This window comes from Caretta caretta, chromosome 2, assembly GCF_965140235.1.
Source record: "Caretta caretta isolate rCarCar2 chromosome 2, rCarCar1.hap1, whole genome shotgun sequence".
Classification (NCBI taxonomy): domain Eukaryota; kingdom Metazoa; phylum Chordata; order Testudines; family Cheloniidae; genus Caretta; species Caretta caretta.
The window spans coordinates 253,050,088-253,072,651 of record NC_134207.1 but is presented as its reverse complement, the minus strand read 5'-3'; the positions used below and the strand labels follow the sequence as shown (position 1 = coordinate 253,072,651).

Below are 22,564 nucleotides of genomic sequence, written 5' to 3'. Positions count from 1 at the left end.
AGGACGTGGGCGGGCAGAGCTCGTCCACTACAAAGGAGCCCCCCCCCCCAGCCTAAGGGGGAGATCCACAGGGCCTGGGATACAGGAGTTTGGTCCTATTGGGATCCAGGAAGTGGGCGGGCGGAGCTCGTCCACTACGAAAGGAGCCCCCCCCAGCCTAAGGGGGAGATCCACAGGGCCTGGGATACAGGAGTTTGGTCCTATTGGGATACAGGAGTTTGGTCCTATTGGGATCCAGGAAGTGGGCGGGTGGAGCTCGTCCACTACGAAAGGAGCCCCCCCCAGCCTAAGGGGGAGATCCACAGGGCCTGGGATACAGGAGTTTGGTCCTATTGGGATCCAGGAAGTGGGCGGGCAGAGCTCGTCCACTACGAAAGGAGCCCCCCCCCAGCCTAAGGGGGAGATCCACAGGGCCTGGGATACAGGAGTTTGGTCCTATTGGGATCCAGGAAGTGGGCAGGCGGAGCTCGTCCACTACGAAAGGAGCCCCCCCCCAGCCTAAGGGGGAGATCCACAGGGCCTGGGATACAGGAGTTTGGTCCTATTGGGATCCAGGACGTGGGCGGGCGGAGCTCGTCCACTATGAAAGGAGCCCCCCCCAGCCTAAGGGGGAGATCCACAGGGCCTGGGATACAGGAGTTTGGTCCTATTGGGATCCAGGACGTGGGCGGGCGGAGCTCGTCCACTACGAAAGGAGCCCCCCCCAGCCTAAGGGGGAGATCCACAGGGCCTGGGATACAGGAGTTTGGTCCTATTGGGATCCAGGACGTGGGCGGGCGGAGCTCGTCCACCATGAAAGGAGCCCCCCCCAGCCTAAGGGGGAGATCCACAGGGCCTGGGATACAGGAGTTTGGTCCTATTGGGATCCAGGACGTGGGCGGGCGGAGCTCGTCCACTACGAAAGGAGCCCCCCCCAGCCTAAGGGGGAGATCCACAGGGCCTGGGATACAGGAGTTTGGTCCTATTGGGATCCAGGACGTGGGCGGGCGGAGCTCGTCCACTACGAAAGGAGCCCCCCCCCAGCCTAAGGGGGAGATCCACAGGGCCTGGGATACAGGAGTTTGGTCCTATTGGGATCCAGGAAGTGGGCAGGCGGAGCTCGTCCACTACGAAAGGAGCCCCCCCCCAGCCTAAGGGGGAGATCCACAGGGCCTGGGATACAGGAGTTTGGTCCTATTGGGATCCAGGACGTGGGCGGGCGGAGCTCGTCCACTATGAAAGGAGCCCCCCCCAGCCTAAGGGGGAGATCCACAGGGCCTTGGATACAGGAGTTTGGTCCTATTGGGATCCAGGACGTGGGCGGGCGGAGCTCGTCCACTACGAAAGGAGCCCCCCCCAGCCTAAGGGGGAGATCCACAGGGCCTGGGATACAGGAGTTTGGTCCTATTGGGATCCAGGACGTGGGCGGGCGGAGCTCGTCCACCATGAAAGGAGCCCCCCCCAGCCTAAGGGGGAGATCCACAGGGCCTGGGATACAGGAGTTTGGTCCTATTGGGATCCAGGACGTGGGCGGGCGGAGCTCGTCCACTACGAAAGGAGCCCCCCCCAGCCTAAGGGGGAGATCCACAGGGCCTGGGATACAGGAGTTTGGTAGAAGGCAAATATACTGGCCGCTGGATGAACAGTTTCCTGTTCCCTGAGTGACTAGAGCAGGGGCTGCACTACAGCAATCAAGAACCTGCTAGAAACAATTAAGACAGGCAAGCTAATTAAGACACCTGGAGCCAATTAAGAACATACTAGAATCAATCATGGCAGGCAGACTAATAAGGACACCTGGTTAAAAAGGACCTCCCATCAGTTAGGGGAGGGGGTGCAAGGAGCAGGGAGTGAGAAGGCGTGCTGCTGGAGGACTGAGGAGTACAAGCGTGATCAGGCTTCAGGAGGAAGATCCTGCGGTGAGGATAAAGAAGGTGTTGGGAGGAGGCCATGGGGAAGTAGCCCAGGGAGTTGTAGCTGTCACGCAGCTGTTACAAGAAACACTGTAGACAGTTGCAGTCCACAGGGCCCTGGGCTGGAACCCGGAGTAGAGGACGGGCCTGGGTTCCCCCCATCCCCCTCAACTCCCTATCTGAGACAAGAGGAGGTGACCTGGACTGTGGGTCCCACCAGAGGGGAAGGTCCCTGGCCTATCCCCGGACCCACTAGGTGGGTCAGCAGAGACTGTGGGGATTGTTCTCCTCCTTTTCCCCATGCTGGCCAGTGCTGAGGTTAGCTGAATGAACGGCAGGTTTGAGCCACTTGCAAAAGTGGCCAAACTGAGGGCTGCCGTGAATCTCTGAGACAAGTAAATCTGCCAATAAGCACAGGACCCTCCAAGGCAGAGGAGGAACTTTGTCACAAATATTTTACATGTCTTATTGGCACAGGTGAAAAATTGGCCTTAATAATTTGTGTAACAAGTGGTTGAAGTGTGTTTTTCCTCTCAGTAAATCACAATACATTTTTTCATAATTTATCAGCCTGCTATGTTTCTGCCACACAAAGAGGCTACTCTCTGTTGGGGTAACCAAAATGGCTAACCACATTGCTAGAGTTTTGACAGAAGTGGCTGGCTAGTGGCTTAGGCATAAAGTACATGTAACCCTAGAATTAATCATAAACAGCTGTGAAGTTGTTCCATTGTGGTGACTGGGAGCTTTGTGGCTGATTTTAATGGGAACAGAGAGCACTCAGGATAGAGTGAATCATTTACTTGCTCCCCAGCTCAGATCTTTCAAAAGCAACTAAGGACTATGATAAGCCCTTTATAACCAAACTTTGCAGGATGGAAGCAGAATTTGCACTGCTCCAGGAGACATTCTGCCTTTGGAGGACAAAGGCCGTACGAATGCCACAGGGGTCATGCATGCTATGCCAGAGCAGCAAATGTTATGCATCTTTTAAAAATGAGTTCAGTGACTTCATAGCTTTCTTTGACAGTGTAACAAGGTTTGTGGATGGGGGGAAGCAGTAGCTGTGGTATACGGGCAGTCCTCTGACTTACGACACAATTGGTTCCTGATAATTGTGTCATAAGTCGAAACATCATAACTTGGAGCCACAATCCACTCCAATTCAGAAATGTCGTAAGTCCCATTTGTCATAAGTCAAACGTTGTAAAGTCGAGGACTGCCTGTATCTTGACTTTAGTAAGGCTTTCATACTGTTTTGCATGACCTTCTCATAAACTAACTAGGGAAATACAGCCTAGATGAAGCTACCATAAGATGGGTGCATAATTGGTTGGAAAACCGTTCCCAGGGAGTAGTTATTCCCAGTGGTTCACAGTCAAGCTGGAAGGGCATATCAAGTGGGATCTGGCAGGGATCAGTTCTGCATCCAGTTTATCAATCGTTGAATCGTAGGACTGGAAGGGGCCTGAAGAGGCCAATAATTTAGATAGTGGCACAGAGAGTACACTTGTAAAGTTTGTGGACGGTACCAAGCTGGGAGGGGTTGCAAGTGCTTTGGAGGATACGATTAAAATTCAAATTGATTTGGACAAACTGGAGAAATGGTCTGAAGTAAATAGAATGAAATTCAATGAGGACAAATGCAAAGTACTCCACTTAAGAAGGAACAGTCAGTTGCACACATACAAAATGGGAAATGACTGCCTAGGAAGGAGTACTGTGGAAACATGTCTGGGGGGCAGAGTGTATCGCAAGCTAAATATGAGTCAATAGTGTAACACTGTTGCAAAAAACACAAACATCATTCTGCGATATATTAGCAGGAATATTGTAAGCAAGACACGAGAAGTAATTCTTCCGCTCTACTCCACGCTGACTAGTCCTCAACTGGCATATTGTATCCAGTTCTGGGCATCACATTTCAGGAAAGATGTGGAAAAATTGGAGGAAGTCTAAAAAGCAACAAAAATTATTAAAGGTCTAGAAAACATAACTTATGAGGCAAGATTTAAAAAACTGGGTTTGTTTAGTATGGAGAAGAGAAGACTGAGAGGGAACATGATAACAGTTTTCAAGTACATAAAAGGATGTTACAAGGAGGAGAGAGAAATTTTCTCCTTAACCACCAAGGATAGGACAAGAAGCAATGGGCTTAAATTGCAGCAAGGGTGGTTTAAGTTCGACATAAGGAAAAACTTCCTAACTGTCAGGGTAGTTAAGCTCTGGAAAAAATTGCCTCAGGAGTTTGTGGAATCTCCATCACTGGAGATGTTTAAGAGCAGGTTAGACAAACACCTGTCAGAGATGGTCTAGGTAATACTTAGTCCTTGCCATCAGTGCGGGGGCTGGACTAGATGACCTCTTGAGGTAGCTTCCAGTTCTATGATTCTATGATTCAAGCAGTAGGCCACCAGTGCATGTGGCAAGGGGCAAGGCTACAGCCTTGGTTACAGCCATACCCTATCATGCCCCATTTACGGGTCCTGCATTTGTTGCTCTGTGCAAGCCCTGGGTTTTAGCTGTCCTCTGGACAGGTGCACAAGGGAAGGGCTTACTCTACCCTCATTTGTACACCCATGCAAGAACAGGCAGAACCTAGCTGTACATCTTTGTCGCCAGTATATCTACACCCCAATATTGCAGACCTTACACTGAGAGAACACCCAGTGAGGAAAGGAAGTTTTTGGCCAATTAAAAAGAGCAGGATCAGGCCCTTATATATAGCCTCAGCCACAAAATATAATGCATGTGAACTTACTGTGTTTTCCCGTCTAAAAGGGAAAAGGGCACACATTTTTAGACATAATTGGATTTAACTGGTGGTGTCTAATTATTGCCTTTCATTTCATTGTATTGTAAAAGAGGCAAGAGAAAACAATGTGTTTAAGGAAGGAATAAAAGTCATACACATGAAAGAAGAGAGGCAGTGTGGTCTAGTGGTAGAGCACTGAATTGAGACTAAGGACACCTGGATTCTATTCCCACCTTTACCACTGGGCTACTCTGTGACCTTAGGCAAGTCACTTTGCCGCTCTGTGCCTCAGTTTCCCCATCTATAAAATGGCAATAATGATACTGACCTCCTTTGAAAAGCATTTTGAGAGCTATTGTGAATAACACTATATGAAAGCTTTATTAATATTCTTATTTATAGAGTTGTTATATAAATAAAAAGGGTTGTAATAGCAACTTCAAAATATCAAAAATAATTATTTGCATTGAGTATAAGCGCCATCAAAACAATGGGAGACAGCATGATGCCTGTTATGTGACAAGTTAACATTGTGCAGCACTGACATTTACAGAAGAGCACTATTTTTTATTGCATTTGCCATATCCACTGATGTCCTTCTCTAAAACAAAGGTAACAGGAAAAGCATTTCAATTTTATTTTTAAAAGATTGAGATTCAGTATTATTAACAACTTTTCCCCTGAAAGCCAAGCTCTATATCAGTTTATGAGGTAGTAACAGAGATGCCAAAGTTCTTTGCCATCATGTTCAAAGAAAATTATCAGGCAGAAAAGCCATGGGATGAAGAAGATGAAATTATATTATCTCATGGCAGTGTGTTTCAGAACTGTAATTATTGTTTGTCCTTTGTGGCTATCACAAGTGTTGATAAATGTAATTATTTTGTTTGCTTTCCCTTGACATTGGTAAAACTAATGTATTTCAGTCTTGTATGAGGGAGAAGAGGTATTTGTCAGCTGATCCTACCCACACTTGTTACTGGAAGTCGTGCTGACTACATGTTAAGTAGTCATTGAAGTCCAGTAGTAAGTGCTGGCAGGTTCTAGCCAAAGAAACGGACGCAAATGCATGTGAAGGAACTTCAAAGTAGGGACTGCACACGTTTAAAGGATGAAACTCTAGAGGCTGAAATCTTTGTTTGTTTTTTTGCAGGGACCCCCAGAGTTTGTATCCACCTGAAGTTAGTAACGCAAAGCTTCAGTATGCCGGATGGGGGCCAAAGGGGCAACAACTGGTAAGATAGCACAAGCATGGGAATGAGTTTATACAAACACATACCATTGTAATTTTGCAAAATAATTATAAACAGATATTGTGCCAACTAGACCCTTTTCTCTTAGAGCCATTCTTCACGGGCTGATTTCTTACAACCAACATAGCAGATATAAGTCTGGAGCGTTTATGGGATATTGTCCTCACACTATTAAAATCCTAACTCATCGCTGAATGTTGTGGCCCCAACTTTTCAAAAGTGGGCATGGTAGGTTGTGCCTGTCCATCAGCACACACCCAACTTGTACATGCTCAATACACTTGTACACTCAAAGCATGGGGATACATTGGCATTTTGTGCCTGCACATACCATTGCTCATGTGCAAAATATCAAAACATATGTTTGTTGACAACAACCCAGTGAAGCCATGATCCCCTCAGCGCTACTGCAGTGTAAATATTTAATAGAAGAAAGTATTCCATAGGCAACATCACCAAAGCTTTGTTTTCCACTTATCTAGTATAAATTGTCTCCTTTCGTGCTGGCTCTGCCCTGCTCCAGTACAACCCTTCCTCAAGTCCCTTCTGTTGTTCAGTCCTGCATGTTTCTAAAAGGAGTTGATTTAGCAATAGCACCTATAGCATCTGTATAGGGGTTGTTCTTAATATTAAGAAATGTATGTCATTTATTAATACTCTATAGTAGGAAAAAATAGATTTAGTTCAAACTGCTGATTATTTGAAATATAGAAAATGAGCTCTTTGTCAATAGCGACTTGAGATCCTGGATTTGATTCTCCTGGTGTCCTGCGTAGGGCAAACTTCTCTACACCGGTCTGCCAATATATCATAGCTGAAACATCCCTGCTTCATGAGAGGTTTCTGCTTCCATGGAGCGTCTGTAATTATTTGTGCAGACCCAGAACGGTAGCTGGGACATGGCAGTTTAAGGCTAAAATGTATTGACAGACCTGTGTAGAGATGAGCTATGTGTACACAGCAGCTTCCACAGAGCTACTGTGAATTTGCACCCAAAGTTGGCCCACAATGGCTTGGGAAATGGACAAACGTAGACAAGGACCCAAATCTGCAGGGGTGAAAAAGGGAGCCCTCATGGAGTGCATTGTTCCCAAAATTGTCATGGTCTCTTTGTGGCTCAGGCAGGTTTCCATGCGGTGAGAGTTTGTGCAAGCTCAACTATGTCAGCTCACAGCTCCTGCCACCTTAGACATGTCCTTCCTTAGAGCAAGAATCCCCTGCCCTCATTTCCTGGTGCAAATCCAATATCTAAACTTTTGAAGAGTCAACTGTCACTTTTCTCAGAAGGCACAATTAAAAAGGGGCAGCCACAAGTTCTGTTAAGCAGGCAGTGAAGCCGTGATGTTTTTGCTTTTATAGAAAGCCTGTTTTAACCTTTGCAGTCTGATAGGCTTTCCATGTGGTAGAGCAGGAGGAGGAAGCCATGAATGTTTTTGATAGCGTTCTCTAGAGAACTTAACACCTCTCGTGTTGAAATTGTACCTTCTGGGAGAAAGTGTTTGTAGCCGGTTCTAAGGATTTGTGATCTGCTAGAGGCATTTGTGCTACTGCACGTTCAAATGGGCTTTTACACAGAAAATTAAGCTTGAAAAGTGGACAGGGGAACCACACTTGTTTTCCTCTCAAGAAATATTCTCACAGGCTAGCTGTCAAAATGTTCAATATGTGGCATTGCTGGAAGGAAGATAGCTTCAAAACACTGAAGGAGCCTTAGGTACTACTGTGGTTCATGACAAAGAAATGATGGCAGCTGCCACTGCCGGTGTCTAAGTCCTCTCTTCAGCACTGCAGCTTGTAGGAGACACAGGAATGACACTTGTCTTCCACTTCACCTGAAAAGTCAGCTGTGACGCAGCTGCAGGCCTAAGAGTTACTGCGCAAAGAGCCTTGCAATACTGATGCAGGGGTTTTCCTGCATGTGAAAAATGATTAGAAAGAGATTCCTCTTCTCACTGCACACACTCACACACCCTTCTCTCACTCCATCTGCCATGTGTACCATTGGACGCCTTCCGGATGTTGACCTTGTGGCCATTGTGGTGTGGATTGTACTGGCACATGTGAGGTTTGGGTTTGAGAGAGCGCTTTGGACTCCCGACTCGTGGAAATGTGGGGTGTTCACACTGACGTAACTCCATTGACTTCAGTGGAGTTGCTCCTGATTTCCACTGGAGTGGAGAATCAGGCCCTACTATTCCCAAGGGTGTGAAGAATCTGCTGACAGTCTTCTGGAGAACATCTTGCTGTCTTATAAGAATAAACTTTTTTTGGTGACCTGAGTGAAATGACTTGGTGAGCCTCATTCTGTTGGCTTCCTGTGCTATACATACACTTTGTGCTGATAAATAGCAGATGGCTGCTTCCAGAGTTAAAAATGTGGCACTTTTTATAAGGTATAAACAATAAGGTACTGGTGGGGACCTTTAACACAAGAATGAGAACAGTGAAAGAGGAAAGCTTGTAATACCATATGTGTAAAGACATTTTCATTAATAAGGAACTGCCTTTAGAAAAATTGAAGAATAGAACAAAAGAAGGGTTTTTTTTCCTGTTACTTAACTGTTTAATTTTTATTTTAGTACAAAGTGAGCTGTTCGAAGCATAACAAAACCTGGACTCTTCTAATCTGAAAGACAAGGCAACCTGAATTGTGCTTGGGCCGTTTCCTATGTCATGAGCGTATCTTCCATTCTTCAACAGATTTTCTGCTGGGGTCGATCGCTATAGTTACCTGCCATTCACTCCTAGAATCATAGTGTAATACTACTACCCATTACTTCAGATTTATTTGATGGTCATCAAGGCCACCCCTCTGTACTGAGACAGGCGTCGAGGACTGAGACTATCCCTGAGAGGTGTTTGTCCAAACTATTCTTTAAAATCTCCATCAATGGGGATTCCACAATGGGCAATTAATTTGCATCTTGGAAAAAGGAACATAGCCATACCAAAACCCAGACTGACCCTCCATTCAGTTCAATATCTTGTCTCTACCAACAGCCTATAATGAATCCTTCATGGAGAAATGAACAAATTCCATATCATACCTCCCCAATTGTTTAAGATGCAACATGAGACAAAATCTCTTCCTCTCTTCACTGGTGATCATTTAGGGCCTGATCCTGCATCACTGATGCCAATGGGACTTTTTTCCTTTGACTTCAGGAAGAGTGGGATCAGGGGTTTAATGCATTAGGATTGGTAGTCCTTATCCTGACTAGTGTAACTGCAGATATTCTTTTATATATGTGTCTAACCCCATTATGAATCTTGCAAAGATATTTACATCAACAGCCTCCTGGAACAGCAAGCAAATTATGTGTTTCATTAAAACAGTATTTCTTTTTGCCCCTTCTAAATATGTTGTCTTCTAATGTAGTTGTATTTTTGTCCTTGTATTTTGGGGTGAGTTAAGTTGAAGCTTTTACACAGGGGTGACAGTAAGTCGAGTGACTGACCAGTTCTCTGGGGCCAGCTCTGGCCCCCAGAAGGGGCGGGGCTTAGGGTGGAAGGGGTGGGGTTGAGGTGGTCAGAGCCAGCCCCAGCCCACTCTGTAAGGTCAGTGCCTCCCTCGCCCCCACCGGGGTAACAGCAGCAGCCCAGGGCTCCCCTCTTCTACTGCCCTGGCCCTTTAAATAGCCGCCGGAGCCCTGGGGAAGCGGCGGGGCTCCAGGTGCTATTTAGAGGACCGGGGCGGCAGAGGCAGCTGGAGCCCTGGCTTTTAAATAGCCCCTGGAGCCCCTGCTACCCCAGGGCTCCGGGGGCTATTTAAAGGGCCCGCGGCTCCCCTGCTTCTACCACCCTGTCCTTTAAATAGCCACCGGAGCTCTGGAGTAGCGGCGGCAGGGCTCCAGTGGCTATTTAAAGGGCCCGGGCAGTAGAAGCAGGGGAGCCCCAGGCCCTTTAAATAGCTGCCACAGCCCTGCAGCCGCTACCCCAGGGCTCCAGCAGCAGGGCTCTGGAGGCCCTTTAAATTGCCCCCTGGGGAATCCAGGCTGCCCCAGTATGGTGCACCGGCTCTTGCCGGTATGCCGTACCAGCGTGTACCTGCTTACTTTCACTTCTGCTTTTATATATACTGTGCATTTTATATACCTCTAGCTTATTGCTATTTTTGCTCTGTTCCTTGCCAAGCTAAATAATTTTAGACTTTTAAACACAATGTTGTTGTTAAAAGAAAAGGAGTACTTGTGGCACCCTAGTAAGCTGTGGCTCGCGAAGGCTTATGCTCAAATAAATTGGTTCGTCTCTAAGGTGCCACAAGTACTCCTTTTCTTTTTGCGAATACAGACTAACACGGCTGTTACTCTGAATGTTGTTGTTGTTTTCAAAAAATTCAAGTATGTAGTCAGGCCTTGAGATGCACTAATGTAGACTTTCCAATTACATAAAACAAATTAGTAACATATTGTGGCATAGATGCCCAGGAAAAAAGGGCAGGATAAAGAAGATGGGAAAAAAACATTCTGTGTTCCTTATTCAATATTCCAAAACTACTTAAACTGCACCAGTGTGTATTGGTCATCTGCTTCCCAGTGGACATAATGCCTTCTCACAGGGAAGCAATCCAGACTCCAAAACCAAAGGATCTGTTTTTTCTCTTTGGAAAAAGGTTGGTAAGGTTCTGAGAGTTACACCCAGTCTTTCACACATTAAGAGGAGAACAGACTATTTGATTGTTTATTTCACTTGAGTCTTCCCAGTCTTCGTAAACTCCATGGGCTGTGCTGAGCTTATACGTGCTGCAGCTGAGAGCAGTGAAGGGATGGGGGAAGATGGCTACCTGTGAGCCTCATTTCTGCTCCTCCAATCCTGGCCTGATGGAAGCCCAAAATGGCCCTTAGAGTGACTCAGATCTGCTCCAAGCTGTGTCAGCTGTAGGGCCGCCATTAAGTGTTTTGTCACCCGGCGGTGGGGGGAATGTTTTTAATTCTACCCACCCACCCCCACTCACCAAGTCACTCTCCCAAAGGTAACAAGAAGTCTGGTGGCACCTTAAAGACTAACAAATTTATTTGAGCATAAGCTTTTGTGCGTAAAACACCACTTCAGATGCGTGGAGTGAAAATTACAAATGCAGGCATTATTTAATGACACATGAAGGGAAGGGAGTTACCTCACAAGTGGAGAACCAGTGTTGACAGGGCCAATTCGATCAGGGTGGATGTAGTCAACTCCCAATAATTAATGAGGTGTCAATTCCAGAAAAGGCAAAGCTGCTTTTGTAATGAACCAGCCACTCCCAGTCCCTATTCAAGCTCAAATTAACGGTGTTAAATTTGCAAATGAATTTTAGTTCTGCTGTTTCTCTTTGAGGTCTGTTTCTGAAGTTTTTTTTGTTGAAGTATAGCTACTTTTAAATCTGTTATAGAATGTCCAGGGAGATTGAAGTGTTCTCCTAGGGCTTTTGTATGTTACCATTCCTGATGTACGATTTGTGTCCTTTTATTCTTTTACGAAGGGGCTGTCTGGTTTGGCCAATGTATATGGCAGAGGGGCTTTGCTGACACATGATGGCATTATCACATTGTAGATGTGCCGGTGAATGAGTCCCTGATGGGTGGCTGATGTAGTTGGGTCCTCTGATGGTGTCGCTAGAGTAGATATGGGGACAGAGTAGGCAATGAGGTTTGCTACAGGGATTGGTTCCTGGGTTAGTGTTTCGTTGGTGTGGTGTGTAGTTGCTGGTGAGTATTTGCTTCAGGTTGGGGGACTGGCTGTAAGCGAGGACTGGCCTGCCTCCCAAGGTCTGTGAGAGTGAGGGATCGTTTTCCAGGATAGGATGTAGATTGTTGATGATGTGCTGGAGAGGTTTCAGCTGGGGCTGTACATGATGGCCAGTGGTGTTCTGATATTTTCCTTGTTGGGCCTGTCCTGTAGAAGCTGATTTCTGGGTACCTGTCTCGCTCTGTCAGTCTGTTTCCTCACTTCCCCAGGTGGGTATTGTAGTTTTAAGAATGCTTGATAAAGATCTTGTAGGTGTTTGTCTCTGTCTGAGGGATTGGAGCAAATTCGGTTGTATCTTGAGGCTTGGCTGTAGACAATGGATCATGTGATGTGTCCTAGATGGAAGCTGGAGGCATGTAGGTAGGAATAGCAGTCAGTAGATTTCCGGTATAGGGTGGTGTTTATGTGACCATCACTCATTTGCACTGTAGTGTCCAGGAAGTGGATCTCTTGTGTGGACTGGTCCAGGCTGAGGATGATGGTGGGGTGGAAATTGTTGAAATCCAGGTGGAATTCTTCAAGAGCCTCTTTCCTGTGGGTCCATATGTTGAAGATGTCATCAATGTAGTGCAAGTAGAGGAGGGACGCTAGGGGACGAGAGCTGAGGAAGGGTTGTTCTAAGTCAGCCATAAAAATGTTGCCATACTGTGGGGCCATGCAGGTATCCATAGCAGTGCCACTGACTTGAAGGTATAAGTCGTCCCCAAATCTGAAATGGTTGTGGGTGAGGACAAAGTCACAAAGCTCAGCCACCAGGTGTGCCGTGGCTTCATCAGGGATACTGTTCTTAGCAGCTTGTAGTCAGTCCTCATGTGGAATATTGGAATATCCCAAAAGTGCATGCAAAAAAACTTGACAAATAACTGCAGATTTGGCAGCCCTGAATGTGATGATTTGGTGCCTAGGACGGACAGCCTTGTTGCCTGTCCTGAAGGCCAGCCCTGATCAGCTGGAGCCAACTGTTATGCAGGCCAGGGCTCTGTCAGATCACCGTCCCCTTCTGCCCACCTCCTTCCTTCTCTTCTCTTACATGGGTTGGAAGGGACAGGTGACGTGAAGCCAGCTGCACTGGCCTTGTACCGGCTCAGGATTCCCCTGTGTTGAGAGGAAGGTTGTCTCCCCCCTCAGCACAGCTTTCCAGCTGGTGTGTGCTGCTTCAGGGCAATGGGAGTGGAGGGTCAGGGCCCCCGTGGTTTATGCTTTTTGTGGCTATTTTTTTTAAATCCCTTTCTTCACATTTCTCCTGGGGGAGCTTTCAGTCACTAACATCAGCTACAATGCTGTCAGCTATTACTCTGTCTTGTGTGCCTAATTATATTAAAGAGAGAGAGAGCTGAAACAGAAACAAACTAAATGATCTGCATTCTTTGTAAAAATCCTCTCCCAGGAGCAATTTCTGTTTGCCCATGTTTTCTTTTGTCTTTTCCTGTTACGTTACCTGTCTGTTTTAGATTAAAAACTCCTTAGGGCATGGTCCATAGGATCAATTTATAGGAGCTTCTTACTCATTTCTGCAAAGTGCCATGCACACCAGTGGAGCTATCTATATAATAAAAAATACCATAGCTGAGAAAATCTACTTGAGTTACAAAATGTATTTCACTTCTGACCTCTTGAAACAAATGTTTCGCAACAACTCTTCCTCCACTGTTTGAAAATGAAAAATCCACTAACCGATAAAAGCATTTCAGTGTGTACTACCAGACTGGCGTAAAAATCAGCCACTAGCCCAGCACTAGGGGAGTCAATAGAAGGACTCTCGTTAACATCATTGGATGCTGTAATAAGTCTCAGCTGAGAAGATATTACTTAAATACAGGTGACTTAATGGGCCTAATTCTTTATCGTCCTGCATCCTGTGTGATAATTTCAGCCTGGGCAAAGTAAATGCAAAGTAGTGCTATGTCAAAATGGTAGTGCGTTATGTTCACTTTCCACAGGTGTAAATGACTGCACAAGGTGCAGGGCAATAGAGAATCAATCCCTTTCATCACTCACCCTGTAGCCTTCACCCTTTCTCCAGTGTCACACCACCATCCTTCAGCTTGTAACAGTACATTGCTAGCTGGGTTTAAATTGATAATCTGTATTTCTGTCAAACTATTGAGATGCGATTTTCTAGAGATGTGGGGAGCTTGATGGTAGATGGCACTAGAAGTATCATGGGATAATCTGTTCATTTGTGGCATCTTTGCCTTATTTCATTTATGCCTGTCTTCCAGGAATTCTTCTTCCCTTCATCCCACAGATATTGGTACCCATGACCCATCTTCCTTCTCTCTACTGTCCTTCTCTCTTGATTCCAGTGCTATTCTGTCTGGCACAAAAGCCCCTATAAATTGATCCCATTGGACTATTTTCTCTGTCTCAGTTTGTAGCTTTAAGGTTTTAGGGTGAAATTCAGCCTTGTGCAGAGGTCTCACACAAGGCTTCGATGGTACATAGCCCTCATGAGAATCATCAGCACAGATAAATGTCCCCCTTGGTGAATTCAGAGATCTTGAACGACGTGAGACTGACCAGCCTAAAGCCGTCTATTTATCCACAGGACAGGTGTAATATGAGCAGCAGCAGGCCAGGCTTCCCTGCCAACTTGTTTCAGCTCTGGCCTAGGGAACCACCTTTAGGAGTGAGAGTGTCGCCAGGGGTCAAATTCACATTTAGGCACTGGAATAAAGGTGCCCAAGGAATGCAGTGGAAATTGGCCACTTTTATCTAAGTACTTAAATAGGGATTTAGGTGACTACATTCACATGCACACACAGGTTTGAAATGTTTGCCCTAAGAATGTGTATGGCTGCTGCTCTTCTGGCTAAGGCACAAGCAACAGGGCTTCTGTAATTAGTCTGCTTAGAAATAGCACCTGCAAAATGTGCCTCAACAAGTTGAAAGCACTTTTCACAAGAGGTGTTCAACTCCCATTTTTAAATCAGATGGATTTCTGATATGCTGCTATTTTCAGATTTCTTCTGTGAGAATTCATAACTGTCTATCCAAACAGATATTCATGATACAGTTACATATCAGATGCTGGGGGAGCAATTCTGTGGAGTCCTGCGGCCGAGAGTTATAATCCAAATGTTCTCTCTTCCTCTGATTATAGGTGATTTATGCTGGTGCTCCCAGCCCTGTCTGTTCTTTGCCGTTTCCACTGTCTTTTTAAATTGCATGAAAGATGTGGAAGGGGATTATATCTGTCCCTAGCAGCTAAACACTTTTTTTTTGCTCTGGAGTTTATTACAAATCCACAGGATGGTCAAAATTCATCCCTCTTGCATTTCCACAGAAGTCAGTGGAGCTTTTCAAATGTAAGCTCTTTAGTTTTTACTTTTGTGCCTTGTACAGCACTGAGCATGAAGTCAGTGCTAAACAAATTGATGATGGAAGCTGTAGTAATTCCAAGCAGAAATCTCAAATTCACTGAAATTCTTATGCCAGGGAAAAAAAACAACATACATCAGCCAGTGGCAGGTTAAGGTTTTGTAGAAGCCCTCAAGCAATGAACATCAACGCAGGTGAACAGCTCCCTGTAATTAATGGCACTGTATAGAAAGTGCAATGTGGATAAGACTAAAACAGGAGTTCAGGTATATATTGAAGAGTTGAATCACAAAAGCTACTGCATAGGACTGGGACATGCCTCTTTAATTTCTCCATACGGCTGGCATTGAATTAGTTCAGCACTAGTACGTGTCCCAGCTAGCTGGGTTTTTCAGTGGCAGAATGCTGGTTAAGTGATGGCACCTGGAACTAAACTGGACTGACTCCTCTAACTAGCTGCTGTCCGCTTGCCTGAATTCATGCCTGTCCATCTGGCTTAGTTCCAGGTGGAAGTGCCGAGCAGTTATCAAGTGAGGGAGACCTCTTTCACAGGAGTAAGCGAATTGTCTCTTGTTGCTTCTAATCCAACAGGGCCTCTGATCTGCAGTGAAAATATAAATCCTGTAGGTATGTTTGTTTCCAGCATTATATCATTAATTTTTCATGCTGCTGTTCTCTTATATTTTCCATTGCGATGACATCTGAATCAATACTGAGCTGCAGTCTGCTATATGTAATTAGTCTGGTTTGGTTTGCTTGTTAGGGACAAGGAGAAAAGGGTAGCCTTTCCATAATGGCTAAATCTGTCCTGTTTGAATGAAACATTATGGGGCAAATCTGAAGCCTAGCAGCCAGCTGATATAGACAGACAGGGACCTAGGGCAAATGAGCAGTGGTGGAGGAAAAGATTCTCTGCATAGGGTTCTGTAGCCAAGTGATTGGAGCAGTGTACACAGTTCCTCACCCAGGTCTTCTGTCATGTGGAAGACAGGCGGATAGGTGCAACCATGGATCATCCAATCTGTCTCTTCCCCTGCCATGCCCTGAACACATGGTACTTCCTGATCCCCAAGTCCAAGGAAGGTATGAGACCTGTCCTTGATCTCTGCAGTCTCAACAAGTACATCAAATACCTGAGGTTCCACAAGGTTACCCTAGCAGCCATTCTCCCTGCACTGAATGACAATGACTGGTTTGCAGCCCTCAATCTCGGGATACTTACTTCCCTGTGGCACTTTTCCCAAGTCACAGGAGGTTTCCGACATTTGTAGCGGCAAGTCAGCATTATCGGTACAACATGCTTCCTTTTGGTCTGTCCTCTACTCCATGGGTATTTACCAAATGTGTGTCTGGGTAGCAGCATATCTCAGAAAGAGGAATTTATGTCTTTCCATACCTGAAAAATTGGTTAGTGAGAGGCAAATCCAGAGAACAAGTCCTTGGCCATGTCCGATTCACACTATGTCTCTTCGATCATCTGGGCCTGATTTTGAACAAAGGAAAGTCTATATTAATACCACCTCAAAAAATCAAGTTCATTGGGGCCCTACTAGGCCCTAGGAGTTCAAGAGCATTTCTGCTGAATGAATGATTTCAAGTAGTTCGTCACCTGTGTCTGGCACTCTAATCTCAACCTTCAACTATGGTCTGCATATACCTGAAGTTACTAGGTCATATGGCTGCCTGCACTTACCTAGTCCAACATGTGAGATTGTACCTTCTTCCTCTTCAAGTGTGGTTGAAGCTGGTCTGTCACCTGAGTTGTCAATTGTTGAACAGGCTTGTCTGAATGTCTTCAGCAATCCTGGACTCTCTGGAATAATGGACAATTCTAAGCAATGTGTGTCAGCGGGTTCTCTTTGCTTATCCTCCACCAACCAAGACTATAGTCACTGTGCTTACATAATAGGTTGGGAAGCACATCTAGTGACACTGAAAATTCTGATTTTGTGTTTGTAATAGGAGGCTTCCTTTCATATCAACATCCTGGAGCTCTGAGCTTGCCGAGTGTTTCAGGATCACATCAGTGTCACAGCGGTTCATATACTCACTGACAGCACCACTGTAATGTATTATGTGAACAAGCAGGGAGACACTCACTCCAACCAGCTCTGTCAGGAGCCAATAAATGTTGACAGTTCTGCATCAAGGACAGCATCATTCCCGCAACCCCCCACTTACTTACCAGGGGTCCAGAATTACTTAGTTGATCACCTCACTGGAAATGTTTCAGAGTAACATTTGTCCCAGAATCAGGAGTGGTCTCTGAAGACCAGTGCGTTCAGGTCCATCATCAACGAGAGGCAGCGGGTCTCAGTCCAAGCTCCTTAACCGATACTTTCCATCTGAATAGGGGATCAGTTCTGATGTATGCCTTTCACCCATACCACTCATTCCTCATCTTATTCTCAAACCAAAGTTGGATCATGCCAAACAAAATCTCATTGCACCAGTTTGGCAGAGACAATGTAGGTTCTATGACCTATTCAGTCTGATCTCCCATATCTCTTTCTCCTGATCTACTGACTCAGCACCATGGTCAAGTTTTGCATCCAGTGCTGAGCAGAGTACAACCTCACAGCGCGGATGCTGCATGGCTAGATGAGTAGGAGGCATATTGTTTGGAAGCTGTTAGACAAGTGCTACTCAATAGTAGAAAATCCTCCACTAGAGCTACCTATTCTGCCAGGTGGAATCAGTTGTTGATTTGGTTACTAGCCCGGGGTATTCAACCAAGGCTAGCCCTCATTCAGGAAATTTTGGAGTATCTACTACACCTTCAATCCTCTGGTCTGTCTCTCAGCTTCTTGAGGGTCCACTTAGTGGTGATTTCAGAGTTCCGTCTTCTGATCCAAGGGAAGTTAATTTTTTTGAACTCCATGGGAGCAAGATTTCTAAGAGGAAATTACTCATCTCCACCTGAAAGAGCTAGTTCCCTTGTGTGGCCATAATACTGTGTTAGCTTCCGCTTGAGCCCTTGGTGACTTGTTCTCCATCAGCTCCTTTGCTAGAAGACAGTCTTCCTTGTTGCTTTAACATCTTCAAGGAATGTAAGTGAGCTACAGGCCTCAATGGCAAAGCCCCATATATGCAGACCCTATAGTCACATCCAAAATTTTTGTTGAAAGTGGTTTCTCAATTTCACCTTAACCAAGTAACAAACTTACCAGTAGTCATTCCTAAACCATGCTCAAAGGCAGATGAAAAGCAACTTCATACATTGGATGTGAGACAATGCTTGGCGTTTTACCTAGAGAAGACTGTGCCTGTGTTATCTCCTATATGGATCAAATGAAGGGCAGGCAGTCTCTATGCAGTTGATTTCCGGGTGGATAACTTCCTGCATTACAACAACATATGAAGTCGTTCAGACCACACCTTCGCAGAGATTATGAGCTTATTTAACAAGAGCTCCAGTGGTATCAATAACATTCCTCAGTGATGTTTCAATATTGGACACTTTTAGGGCTGCTATCTGTCTTCCATACATATTGTTAACAAGCACTATGCTATTACCACTGTGTCTAGGTCAGATGCAAACTTTCATTGTTTAAGTAGACTCAGAGCCCCACCTTCTCTGAGTACTGCTTATGAGTCACTTGAGTGGAATACACATCTGCAACCACTGGAAGAAGAAAAAATGGATACTACCTGTTGTTCTTTGAAATGGTGGTGCTGATGTATATTCCATGACCCACCCTCTATCCCCTCTGCATCAGAATCTCTAATTTCAAACTTCAGTGTGAAGGAATTGAGCCGGGGGTGGGTGGGAGGGAGGCATCAGGGTAACACTATCTTAAATATCCATGAGAGGAGCTAAGGTTCAGATGGCCCAAACACAGCCCCTGTTGGAACTGCTAGTCAAAGTTCTCCAGTTTCGGTGAGCTGGGCATGCGCACATCTAAGTGGAATACATGTCTGCACCCACATCTCAAAGAACAGCAGTTACAGTACAGGCGGGTAACGGTTTTGTCCAACAGGCCTGAAATATAATGCCAATTCTTTCTTTGGGTCTGTGCAGAAGTATTTCTAGCACTTTATGAAGAAGTAGTTGGTTGAAGCTGGCCTTCAAAGTAAGTGTTTATGAAATTCAGTGTTGCCCCTTGAAAGTTACTATTTTGCACCATTAAAATTGTCCCCTTTACCAAGAGGGGTAAAATACAATCTTAATTGTAACCAAAAGAGCATTGACTTAGTATATTATCATAACAGCTGTTTGTTGACGGGATAGCCCAAACAGAATGAAAGAGTGAAATCGAATGGATTGTTGAATAGTCTTTCAAGAGCCGTCGTGGAGGCCTCACCTTCATTAGGTGCAATCAGAACCAAACTGGACAAAGCCACACAAAATATATACTGTAGGGAACAATCTAGTACTAACAACTGAATGAAATAAGCAAGTTGACTTAACAGACGTAGGTGATTTCCATTTCTAATTACTTTGTGTGCAAGGGATGTCATGTGAACTGTCCAAGATCATTTAGCATGTTGGTGAAGAAGCCCAGAATCTCAACTCTCCGTTCTGTATGCTAACCACTAGAAAATGCTTTCTTCTTAGTCAGACATTATAATGTAATAAAATATTTTCAACGAAACAGTGTATCATCCCAGATGACAAAATCTAATTTACAATGGTGCCCTACATAGCCATCACTGGTATTAGGTTACAGAACAACAAGGTAATCCATCATGCAAAACTTAAAAGCACAATCAGAGTTCCATACTAAAGGGCACACTTACATATATACACTTCAAATAATGTAACAAGGCAGTTATAAATTAAAATAACCATATTAGAAACCGTGACAGGGAATTTCAGTCAGCCGTGGTTCTATGATAAGATATAGCATAAAACCCTCTCTTCAGTTCTGCAAGAAAGAAAACCACATATTTTTTAGAAATTTCCAAAAGTACTATATCTGTTTGTTTGGCTGGACACTGAACATTATAGGCCTGATTAGGATTCATAGAGCTTATGGGACAGCTTGCTCACAAAATATAAATGTGAAATCCGCTGCAGTCTATAATGATGAAATATCTAAAAGTAAAAGAAACTTGCAGAGGCATGTGGAGAACATTAAAATAATATACACAGACTAGCCTGGGAATGCCAGAATAAAAATGCAGCCCCTTCAGGCATGATCTGAGAGGGAGAATTTTGGAAGATAATGCCAGGTCATAGAGTTCCATGAAATTGCTCTTGCTGGATCTGACATAGGACTATGTATCATGCATATCAGTTTTGATAGTTATGGATTCTCACAGAAGAGCTTTGAAAAGTGCAGCATTTCACAAATCCTTCTGATTTCCAAAATGTAACTGAAAGTAGGTGGCTCAGTTGCTCCTTAAAAATGGACTTCCAGGATCTGTGTCTTAATAAGAATAAAAGCAGATGTACATCTCTTCTTGCTAAGGAGCAATTGAGCCACCTACTTTCAGTTAACATAAATGGGGGTTTCAGAGCTAAATCTCAGGATGAAGAGTTGTGACTTCGATCTCAGTGAAATTATCAATATGTGATTGATCACATGGAAGATTTGCATGGGACCACCCGTGAAAATGCTAGTGGAAGGCTGGACTATGTAGTTTATAAAGAAACATAAATACCATTGAGAATCCCCTCCATCCCACACCTCCATCTTAATCTGGTATATTTCTCTTTCCTACCATGCAAAAAATTGACCATTTTGGTAAATAATAATAATAATAATAATAATTATTTCTGGAGCTGTGATGTCTTACCTCCATTTTCAAAACTTATTTCCCCCCCCCACACCCCACCCCGGCTGTCAAATTTAAACAGCAATCTTGAAAAGCTAATTGGAAATGCTAGGTGTCAGCAAAAGTCATGCTCATTAGTATTGAATTTTGTCAGTGAAAACTAATGTTACAATTTTGTTGTATTCTGTCTGAAGAAATGATAAGATCTGGCATAATTGTGTCAAATGCATAAAGAACAACACCAGCAGCAGAATGTATTAATAGAAGCCAGCTGAACATCAAAGGTTGGATTGTTTTGTAGATCCAGAAGAAAAGATACATCAGTGAAGTGCTCATTAAATAATGCATACTCAATCAGCAACAGGCTTTACAACTGATTGCTAGTTGATCATATAGGTTTATAATGCTGTCTTTGATGGGAGACTAGTAAAGGCAAAGTGACAAGACATTTTCGGTACAATATTTGTAAGATTTCTTTTGTACCCCAAAGTAAAAGCACTCGTGATTCTCTGATGTGCCTCAAGGTGTGTTATGGGCAATGATGGGCAAACTCTAAATCTGTCACCAAAACAAAATAGCAAGGACCTTTTTCTCTTTGTTTTTCATTTTCATGGGCCTCTGTAGATACGTCTACACTGCAATTGGATACCCGGGGCTGGCCCGTGCCAGCTGACTCAGGCATGTGAGGCGTGGGCTAAGGGATTGTTTAATCGCAATGTAGCTGTTCGGGCTCGACTTGTAGCCCGAGCCCTGGGACCCTCTCACATCACAGCATCCTAGAGCCTGGGCTCCAGCTCAAGCCTGAACATCTATACCACACTTAAACAGCCCGTTAGCCAGAGCTCCGTGCCTCCAAGTCAGCCATGGGTTTTTAACTGCAGTGTCGATGTATCCTGTGCTTCCAGATTTCATTCAGGAGCGGAAAAGCCAAAATACCCGAGGCAGGCTATCGTCAGAGTATTTGACTGGAAGTGGGAAGTACTAGAAATCTCGAGACCGCCTGTTCTTGATATGCAGCCATGGGACCCAATCTTGCTCCAGCTGAACTCAGTGGCAAAACATCCATGGAGTTCAGTGCAAGCAGGTTCAGGCCCCAGCTTTGCAGAAATAAGAGAGTCAGATAGTTAGGTTAAGAGTCTATGAAGATAAGGACCTGGCCCAAGACGTGGCTCTGCCACGGATTTCCTGGATGACTTAGGGCAAGTCACTTAGTGTGCATAAAGGGGATAATATTTCCCTACCTTCTAGGAGAGGGGTATGTGAGGATATATCTGTTAATGTTTGAATGGCTTTCAGATGCTGCAGTGAGGGAGACCATATATAAATAAGTACATAACAGTTACACAGTTGAACTCAATAACCTCAGAGGCCCTAACATTTTTGCTCTGATATGGTTGGCTAAAATAAGTTAACAGAAAATGCTGAAGTGTTTCCTGTGATGTATTAGGTAAGTTATTTCCAGTAGAGATAGAGACGTCTTAATACCACTCTATAAGGCACTGGTAAGACCTGATCTGGAATACTGTGTACAGTTCTGGTCACCCATGTTTAAGAAAGAGTAATTCAAACTGGAACAGGTGCAAGAAGGGCTACTAGGATGATCAGGGGACTGGAGAGCCTATTTTATGAGAGGAAACTAAAAGAGCTTGGTTTATTTAGTCTGGCAAATTGAAGGCTGAGAGGGGATCTGATTAAGAACATAAGAATGGCCATACTGGATCAGACCAAAGGTTCCTCTAGCCCAGTATCCTGTCTCACAACCGTGGCCAGTGCCAGAATTGTTCCCTATAAGTACATTGGAGGAGGGGGTGAACACAAGGGAAGGAGACGAGCTGTGTCAGCTAAAGGACAACGCTGGCACCAACATAGATGGGCCATGAATAAATTTAGGCTGG

The 22,564-nt window shown here is 44.8% G+C and overlaps 1 protein-coding gene across 9 annotated transcripts in view; it reads left to right on the top strand.

The window, feature by feature from the left end:
* The window catches only part of DPP6 (dipeptidyl peptidase like 6), a 790,271-nt gene that overhangs the window by 620,038 nt on the left and 147,669 nt on the right, over window positions 1-22,564 (top strand). For all 9 annotated transcript variants that reach the window (XM_048837577.2, XM_075125995.1, XM_048837580.2 and 6 more), the window contains one exon: window positions 5,801-5,882. In XM_048837577.2, the coding sequence (XP_048693534.2) occupies window positions 5,801-5,882 (82 nt within the window). The remainder of the gene's footprint in view (window positions 1-5,800; window positions 5,883-22,564) is intronic.